The sequence below is a fragment of the Prionailurus viverrinus genome, chromosome D2 (assembly GCF_022837055.1).
Source record: "Prionailurus viverrinus isolate Anna chromosome D2, UM_Priviv_1.0, whole genome shotgun sequence".
NCBI lineage: Eukaryota > Metazoa > Chordata > Mammalia > Carnivora > Felidae > Prionailurus > Prionailurus viverrinus.
The window spans coordinates 78,806,783-78,816,494 of NC_062571.1; the positions used below are offsets into that span (position 1 = coordinate 78,806,783).

Below are 9,712 nucleotides of genomic sequence, written 5' to 3' on the forward strand. Positions count from 1 at the left end.
AGCCCCTCCTGGCTGCAGCCCGGCTCTCTGGCTTCCATGTAACCGTCACAAATGTTCCACGCCAGCATGACATGTGTCCTGCCATCGTCGTCCGTTCTCGTCACATGTTACTAAAGAGAGTATGCTCTTGAGTTCAGAGACTGCCTACTTAGGATTCAGAACAAAAAAAGACCTCTGTGCTTTTATGCATTCCAGGTTGTTGCAATTGATTTTTTTTTCTGCTTTCCTAACAACTGCCCTGATTATCTGTTTTGCTTCCATTTTCTGTTGCTTCTTGCCCTTTGCTTGCAAAACACACAGGCAAGCCTGGTAAGTAAACGCTTCTTCACCTAACGTGACACCTGCCCATTGCAACCCGTGTCTGTTTGTTTGTTTGTTTCTGTTTTTGTTACTTTTGCTATTGTGTATTTGCCGCATTCCCCCTCCCCCTCCCCCGGAAAAACATGGTTTAATAATGTTTTGCCTGCAAAAAGAAAAACAAAACAGAAAAATCTCCAAGGGCATTGTTTTGTTGTTGAGTCTGGAGCATTTTGAGTTTGGGGCTGATTTCCTGATGTGAAGAACCTGACTGCGTGTGTAATTTGCAAGAAGATTTGTGGCGCATTCTCACCTCCTCCGTCTCCTGGGAACCGGGAAATTTCTATTTTTACAAGCCTTTTGGGGGGAGGGCAGGAAACCTGAGGCAAGCTAAGTCTCAGATCCAGGAAATCAGATGGACTCTGTTTGATAAATGGCTTTTTACAAGCCAAGTGAAATGTATACGTGGCCTCAGATCAGCCCCGGAATGTGCATTGTACCATGTGCCGAGGACTAAGGAAGCAGCTAAAACGTAATAAAAACAAGCGTTCGGTTACTGGAGCATCGTTTCTTTTAGGAGTCTGGGCGCAGCAAGATTGCGGGCGGTTCTTTTCTCGCCGTGTGTTAAAAAGCTCCCCCTCCGTGAGTGATTGATGCGACATCACGCCAGTTTGGGGGTGCCCGTGATGCTGTTGATGATGGGTCACTGATCCTGGGTTCTTATTATGTCACAGGCTTCATATACATTTTCACTTAATCTTCCCTGAAATGCCACGAGATAAGTAATGTGAACCCCTCTTTCAGCTCAGGAGGCTGAGACTCCTAGAGGTTAAAAACCCTGCCCAAGGCAGCAGAGCTGGTGAGTGTCAGAGCCAGGACGGAACCTGGGCAGTCGAGAGTCTGGCGCCTGGGTCCTTCCTCTCTGCCCCGGCAGCGGGGGCTCTGGAGGCAGGGGTGGAGGTACATCAGACATCTTCCGGGTCCGTGGCTCTCCAAGCGTGACCCCTGGACCAGCCGCTTCAGCATCATCGGGGAACTAGTCACAGATGCCGATTCTCGGCCCCACCGCACACCTGCCAGATAAGAACTCACTGGGTGTGGGGGGCGCTGCTGTCTGTGTTTAAACAAAAGCCCCCGCTGATTCAGGTGCACGTTCATGTGTGACAACCCCTTCATTTTGGAAATGAGGCCCTGAGCCCCCGAGAGTCAGGACTTTTGAATGAGTTTGTATCACAGCCGAAGCTAAAACCCAGGATGTGGTTCCCCTGTCCTGAGCCCTTTCCCTCCACAGCGTGCAACAAGAATACACCTAACTTTAGGAGACAGGACAGTGCCGATCCGCCAGGAACGCAAGGGAAAGAACCCAGAGCAGCGTCCCTCTGCTTTTTTTTTTTTTTAAGTTTTTACTTAAATTCCAGTTAGTTAACATACAGTGCAATATTAGCTTCAGGTGTAAAAATGCTTTGATAACAATACCCAGTGCCCATCACAAGTGCACCCCTTGCTTTGAAGGGAGCTTCCTCCTTCCGGGTCTGTTACTAACAGGCTCGCGGAGAGAGATGGTTATGAGCATGGCTTGGGGTTTGGATTGCCAGGTTCTGCTCGTTCATTCACAGCACGGATGTGTTGAGGCACCCCGTGAGTCAGGCGCTGTCCTAGGCTCTGGGATTAAAGATGTGGACAAAGCAAGACTTAAGACCCTGCCCTCACGCAGCGTGCACTCTAGGCAGACAGACAGCTGGTGCACACCGGTGTGCATGCATGTCTGACCGCTGCTGGGAAGAGAATGGACTGGAAAGTAGGGAGGAGGCGCTTCCCGCAGGTGCTCAGGAAGGCGCCTCTGGGGAGGTGGCCTGGTGTCGGGAACCCGAGTGAGTGGGGAGCCGTGGACGTTCACGGTAGAATGGTAGTGGGGGTCAGAGGACAGAGCAATTCCTTTTACTAGGCTCAGCCACTCTGAACTGGGCCAGAATTCTTAGGTACATAACTGAGAAAGTCACTTTGACGGAAAGAGCTTCATTTTTGTCGGAGTTAAAACATTTGCTGTGTCCAAGGAAATGTCTGTTTCTGTGCGAAGCAGAATTTCAGGGCTGGTGGTTATGTGGGCCTGGGTTCATGGGATGTTTTAAGGGTGAAGCCTTTTTCTTTTCCAATAACCATGTCTTTATGTCGATAATACCTAGAAAGACCTGTTCCTCGGAGCCCAGACTCCTATACCTTTTTATCTTGCTCAACACAAAATTCAGTAGTGATTTTTTTCCCACCTTATGGATCTGTTGGCCACCATCGACCACATAGCATCCCTGGGGCCTCAAATGTCGATTTTGAGGGGTCTGCATTGATCGGGTTGAAGACGGTGGCTGGTTTCCATCCCTTCTAACACTGCAAAGGCCCAGGTCTGCGATGCTGGAGCTGTGGGGGTTTTTGTGCCTTCAGAGACGGTCTGGGTGGGCTCGGGGAGCGGGTCCGTCCCAAGTCTGGGATGCCCCGTGCTTAGACTGACTTGTGATCTGAGGCCTCGACTGCCTCTGAGACCAGGCTGGGATGCACCGGTCCCATCGTCTGTTCTTTGTGTCTCTTGCCAGAGGATGAGCAGAGGGAGAAGTCAGTCTCCCACCAGACTGTCCAGCAGCTGGTCCTGGAGAAGGAGCAAGCCCTGGCCGACCTGAACTCCGTGGAGAAATCTCTGGCCGATCTCTTCAGGAGATACGAGAAGATGAAGGAGGTCCTTGAAGGCTTCCGCAAGGTGTGTGTGTGTCGGGGCCGAGCAGGTGGCCGGACGTGCGGGGTGGGAGGAGGAGGCGCAGGTTGAGAGAGTGCACAGGGAGCTGGACTTGGCTGTCCAGCGTTATACCCGCATCAGGGAGTTCTTGGGGTTCCCAGCACCTGGGCTGTCTCTTCTGTGGGTGCGACCCCTGTCCTCTGTCGTGTCAGAATGAAGAAGTGCTGAAGAAATGTGCCCAGGAGTACCTGTCCCGGGTGAAGAAAGAGGAGCAGAGGTACCAGGCCCTGAAGGTGCATGCAGAGGAAAAGCTGGACAGGTAATGCGGCCTCAGGTCTGCTCCCAAAGACCTCTCGGCACCCCCTGCCGAGGCAGGCTGGGAGCTCCAATCACCCCACGGACCCTGGCTTAGAAAAAGCAGATAATCCCTCTGTGTTTTTTCAGTGTGACTTGTGATAACAGTGTCCTCAGCATCTTGATAAGTGGAGCGTGCATGTTGTAATCCCCAGGGCACCCACCCAAAGCATTTTGGCCTCATGGGAATGAGGGCTGGGGGCAGGGTGGGGGTGCTCCTGGGCTCCTAAGCAGACCCCCGCTGGTACAGGAACTGGATCCAGACAGTTCCCGCCGCCCAGAGCTGACAGGAGGAAGGTGGGAAGGGTCTCCAGGGAAGGTGGTCTTTTCTGAGCACCGCCGCCCCCCCACCTTGTGTCCGTAGGGCCAACGCCGAGATCGCGCAGGTCCGAGGCAAGGCCCAGCAGGAGCAGGCTGCCTACCAGGCCAGTCTGCGGAAGGAGCAGCTTCGTGTGGACGCTCTGGAGAGGACGCTGGAGCAGAAGGTAACAGCCGACGGCCGGTGGGGCTGGTCAGACCCTCAGATCAGCAGAGGCTGGGGTTTCCTGCGGCCTCCGCGGCTCCCGGGACAGGTGTATGCCTCGTGAGCATACGCTTGTTCTCCATCCGGAAGATCCAGTGTGAGGCCAGCCCTGTTACTGTCCTCTCTGCTCTTCCTGGAATTGCCGTCCGCTTGGGTGTTTGCTGCTGGTTTTCGCTCCCTTTTCAGCATCCATTCATTTGTCACACATCTACTGAAAAATCTCGATGTGCTGGGCATTGTACTTCGCCCTGCATCTAGACGCTTACCAGTGGGGAATCGGGTAACCACCAGAGGCCGGGGGCAGATGCAGAAAACGGGCCACGTTGGGGTCGAAAGGTCCCCCAGATGTCCGCCTGCTTCCACGGATGGGGGGGACCCTCCTGAGGTCCCTTAGCTTGTCCTGATTTCCGGTCTAGCACTCAGTCCACTGCACACACCCTCTCCCCGGGTGTCCAGATGAGAAGCCCCTTCCACCCAAGAGTCCGAATCTGGGTAAGTGTGGGCCAGGCAGTCTCCCTCCCTGAGTGTGTTTCCAGAACAAACCCATATGGTTGATCCACTGAGCCTTCGGAGTCCCCTGGATGGTTATCCGAGAACCCAGTGGCCTGGGGTAGCATCACTTCACCTGCATTTGGGCCTTAATGGGTGGTCACGGTTGGGGCGGGGGTGTCCTTTGGGGGCCGATGGCACCAGTGCCATCGCATCGTGCTGGGTCCACAGTCTTCCTGGCTGTCCAGAATTCAGCACTAGAAAACCCACATTCCAGATCATTCTTGTTCTTTGCCTTTTCTTTTTGGGATGAAGACAAGTGGCCGCCAGACAGAATTGTATTTTTAAAAAAGAAAGAAGGAAAAAGTCTGGACGGTGCCAAATACCCCAAGTCTGTTCAACCGCCTCGATTTTCCAGGCTCTGCTCCGCGTTCCTAGCAGTAAGCACAGAGTCAGGTCCAGCATTTACTCATTCTGTCTGTATTTTTTGAGCGGCACTGCATTGTTAGTGTTAAGTGGGTGTCTATTTTTAAAGATTTAAAAACATTTTTTTAATGTTTATTAATTTTTGAGAGTGAGAGATAGCATGAGCAGAGGAGGGGCAGAGAGAGAGAGAGACACACACACACACACAGAATCCAAAACAGGCTTCAGGCTCTGAGCCATCAGCACAGAGCCCGATGCGGGGCTCAAACTCACGAACCATGAGATCGTGACCTGAGCTGAAGTCAGACACTTAACTGACTGAGCCACCCAGGCGCCCCGAGTGGGTGTTTATTTTTTATTCTTTGAATGTTGATAAGCCACGTGTGGCATATTGGGTGACTCCTGAAAAGTGGAATACTCCTTTAAGTTAAAGACCACATTCCCCCCAGCATTTTGGGCACTAAGGCAGTTGGGCATCAGATGTTTCTAGGTGGAAAATGCAGCAATATGTTTGTTCCCTTCTGTTTGCATCAGGATTCGATGGTGTTTGCACTGTATCCTGGTGTTAGCTAAAACAGTAGAGGTAAAACCCGAGTCAGGATAGATGTTTTCTAGGCAACCTGGCCTGTTGAGACTCTTCCATTGCCAAATGAAGGTAATGAAAACGTTCTGGCAAACTAGAAAACACGGAAGACGGCGAGGTGGGGTGCACCGTTTTGGAGAACAGAAAAGATACAAATAGATCTGCAACCGTCTGAAACTAAAACTAAGGAGACACAGATTTATCCCCTGAGTTCTTCCCTACGGGACTCTGAGATCCAGAAGGGACGGTCTCTGTTTTAAAGAGATTCAGAAGCATTATCCTCTCCCCCCACCCCACCTCCCCACCAGGCAGTTCTGAAGTGAGGGCGCTGGGCATTTTGCCCAGTCAGGGTGCTGGAAAGGCTGGTGCCCAGTGAGCTGAGCTGCGTGGTGGCTGTTTGCTAGGCAGTGGGCCGATGCTGCAGAGACGGAGCTTGGAGAACCTCCAAGAGTCCATAGCGGGTCCGCCAGTGCCTTTCAGCCATCAGTCGCTGGACGTTAACGCTAAATAAGTGAGATAGCAAAGCCGTCTAGGAGCCAGGCCGGCCTCAGTCTGTGCTCCAGGCTTGGAGCCTGGCCAGCTGTGTGACCTTCCGTTAAGCGCGACGCGTAACCTCTCTGAGCCTCCGTTTCCTCACTGAAAAGTGGAAGTAACAGTGGCTCCCACGAAGGGACTGTTGTGGGAACCGAGTGGGGCCGCTGCCCGGGGTGTGTTTGGCGTGGTGCCTGGCACACAGGAAGCGTGCTGGTAAGATGAAAAGTTATCCTGGGCGGCCCCAGCACCGCAGGTTGGCGAGAATAGTAATTTCAGGATCAGCGGGCAGTGCTGCGTTCCTGCAGGGCACCCCTCTTCCCTCAGGCATCTCCGCGCCTCTCAGAACGGAGCTCTCAGGGCTGTGAATTCGAGCAGGGGGTGAGCCGGGGTGACCTTCCAGGTGGGGCTGTCTCCCGGCGGGGGCTGGTGGCTGAACTGCAGTGAGGATTGAATTCCTCTTCCACTAAGAAGGCCCGGCTCTTCCGAAGTAGTGACACTCAGGGGTGGCACCCGGAGCCCATCCCGGAAAGCACGGGACACGCGGCTCCGAGCTGGACCAGGAGGTTCTGAGGTTTCCAAAGAAGGGTCTTGGGTTAGCCCCAGGGGAGAGGCTTGAGGTTGAGGCTCCCCGTCCACGGGGACCTCGAAAAAGTGGCTGTGGTGTGTTCCTGGGATACCGATCCAGCCCCCTCGGCGAGGGCCGTTCGAGACGGGCCGCCGAAGCAGGTCGGCATCAGGGCAGAGCCACACCTGCCTTTGAACGGACTCATCCTGTCGGATCCCCGTTCCCCGGACAGTCTTGTCTGCTGGTCGGTGCGGGCTGAGCATGTGGTCAGCTCCCCCCCGACTTTGGCACGCGGGAACCTGGAGCCATCTCGCATCTGCCCCTGCCCCTCTCCCCACCTCCCCATATCCGCAGCACCCCCTCGTTTCACAACCTCTAAATGCTAGAGACCCTATTCAAGCAGGATTGCTCAATGCTTCCTGGTGACATTTCTCAAAAAAAGCCACCAAAGAGCTCAGCCTGGACCGTCCTTTCATGTCCGCATCCCTCAGAGGCAAATGAAAGAAAGAGAACCAATGCTTGCTTCAGTCCCTACTGCGTGCCGGTCACTGCTGGGGAGCTTTGCATTCTGACCGCATTCCTTTCTCAGACAGATGTTATCATCCACATTTCAGAGATAAGGACACCAAGGCTCAGAAAGGTTGCGTGAGTTGCTCAGGGTCACAGCTAGCGCTTGGATGTGTGCTTTGATTCATCTCTCGTACCGCTTTGGAGAATTTCAGGGGGACCAAGAAGCCTGGGGCACCCGGGCCCCTGGAAAGCCCAGAGACCATTCTGCTGGGCCTGATTTCAGACAGCCAGGAGATTTCAGCAGCCTTTTCTTTTCTGTTTTGTCTTCGCTTTCAGAATAAAGAGATAGAGGAACTCACCAAGATTTGTGATGAACTGATTGCCAAAATGGGGAAAAGCTAACTTTGAACCGAATGTTTGGACTTGACCATTGCGTGCAATATGACCGTCGGCACACTGCCGTCCTTCCAGCGACGCGGACAGGTTCTGTTTTCACTTTTTCGTATGCACTACTGTATTTCCTTTCTAAACGACATTGATTTGATTGTATGCAGTACCAAGGAGACTATCAGAATTTCTTGCTATTGGTTTGCATTTTCTTAGTATAAATTCATAGCAAGTTGACCTCAGAGTTCCTGTATCAGGGAGATTGTCTGATTCTCTAATAAAAGACAAACCGCTGACCTTGGCCTTGCCCTCTGTACATGAGTTCCCAGGGTGAGCGGCTTTTGGATTTAATATGAACTTGTACAGCTTGCACAGGGACTCTTGCCTTAAGGAGTGTAAACTTGATCTGCGTTTGCTGATTTGTGTTAAAAAAAAAATGCATGTTTCAAATAAAATTCTCTATTGTAAATAAATTTTTTTCTTCGGATCTTGGCAGTGAGCGTGGCTATGATTTCTTTTCTGGGAAGGGTTGGGTCTTTTCTCGCCTTTGTTAGAAATCATATCAGATCTGGCCCTTCCCCCCTCTCTGTCTGGCTCACTTCTTCGTCCATAGATTTAAATAACATTTCCTTCATTATCGTGGCTGTTTGTAGGTTGGAAGCCAAGGAGAAGTATTGGTTTGCTATTTTTTAAATACTTCGGGGAGTGTATTGAATTAGCTTAGATTTGGTTTTTACAAACGCTTTCTGAGTGTTGGCGGGAAAGTCTATTTTCCTTTACTGGCTCGGGGAAGTTGCACGCTGTCCCTCTTCCTATGCATTCTTTCAGTGTGTGACCATCAACCCTGAAACATGGCCCAGTTCCCTCTAAAGGACCAGCCCCAGGCGAGCGGTTACCCACAGGAGACAGGTAGTGAGGCCAGTTGGGAGATGACGGCGGGATGCACCGGCCGTAGATTCTTTAACGGCTCCTGACTTTCTCCCAGCTTTATAGGTTGGGCAGTGAGAGGGTGGGAAGGTATCTTAGTTCCCTAAAATTGCCACCATGTCACATATTAGCAGCTTAAAACAGTAGAAATGTATTCTCTCACCGTTCTGGAGGCCAGAAGTCCCAAATCTGAGCATCAGTGGGGTTTTTTTCCCTCCGGGGCTGTGAGGTGGAGTCTGTCCCTTGCCTCTCGAAGCAGTCCCTGGTGTCCCTTGGGTGGTGGCTGTGTCACTCTAGTCTCAGCGTCTGTCTCCATGAGCCTTTCTCTTCTGTGTCTCAACTCCCTCTCCTCTCTCTGGTAAGGGCATCACTCATTGGATTTCGGGCCCACCCCAAACCCAGGATGATCTCTCAGGATTCCCGATTACATCTACGAAGACCCTGTGTCCAAATAAGGGCACACTCCCAGCTGTGGTGGGCATTTTTGTGGGGTCCGAGTGTGCCCGTGGGACAGGTGGCGTGCTGTGTGAGCTTGGAAAGCAGCCGCGAGCCCCTGGTGGCCCTCAGCTCAAGCGCCCCTCGTCCTGCCCAGGCGCAGCGACCGCGGGCTGTTCCCCTCACATGGGACCACCCGAAGCCTCACAGGACAGGCATCCCAGGCAGCACAAGGAAAGAAAGACAGCCCGCCTCTACGGAAGCGAGTCCCAGCCTCTGGCCCCACCGTCAACCCCCCTAACAGGGCAGGGGTCTGCCTCCTCCCACCGCCCAGCCACCTCTGCCCGGTCCCATCTCCCAGTCTCCCCTCCTCACGGCTCAGCCGGGCCCCCCTCCCGGCCCCCCCCCAGTCTCACTTGTCCAGGCCAAACCCCTCCCCCACCCTCACCCCAGATTCTGATCTCAGCTGTGTTCTCAAAACAGCCCAGTCTCTTGCTCTTTGAAAGTTTCTATTTTTCTTATTACCTAAGCAAAACATTTCCATTGCTAAAAAGTCCAGAAATGCAGGTAAGAAAATGAAACAAACAAACAAGCAAGCACCATTATCCCTAAACCAAGAAATGATCACTGTTGATGTTTTTGTATTTATTTTTCTATGCCTTGTTTCCTCAGTGTATGAAATATTTATTAACTTATCTTTTTAAAGGCGGGATTATTTGGAGTTCTGCAGCCCCCTGTGTGCCGTTTTGTAAACCTTTTTTTTTTTCATGTAATACTATAATGTAACCATCGTGTTATGCAAACTTTTATATCAATAAATACAGCTCTTTCTCATCATTTCGAATGACTGCATGTATTCCGTGGTACCCAAAATGTGTCTAACCAGCCAGCTGCCCACTACTGGACATTCATATTTTGTCCATTGTTTTGCTGTCATTATGCACGCACATTGCATTGAGT

General features: G+C 52.2%; 1 protein-coding gene across 4 annotated transcripts in view; it reads left to right on the forward strand.

Annotated features, from left to right (window-relative positions):
* Positions 1–9,323, forward strand: part of TACC2 (transforming acidic coiled-coil containing protein 2) — a 201,522-nt gene extending 192,199 nt beyond the window's left edge. For all 4 annotated transcript variants that reach the window (XM_047825484.1, XM_047825485.1, XM_047825486.1 and 1 more), the window contains 4 exons: positions 2,883–3,043; positions 3,232–3,338; positions 3,738–3,858; positions 7,340–9,323. In XM_047825484.1, coding sequence (XP_047681440.1) covers positions 2,883–3,043; positions 3,232–3,338; positions 3,738–3,858; positions 7,340–7,405 — 455 coding nt within the window. In that variant the 3' untranslated portion in view covers positions 7,406–9,323. The remainder of the gene's footprint in view (positions 1–2,882; positions 3,044–3,231; positions 3,339–3,737; positions 3,859–7,339) is intronic.
* The last annotated feature ends 389 nt before the right edge of the window (positions 9,324–9,712 follow it).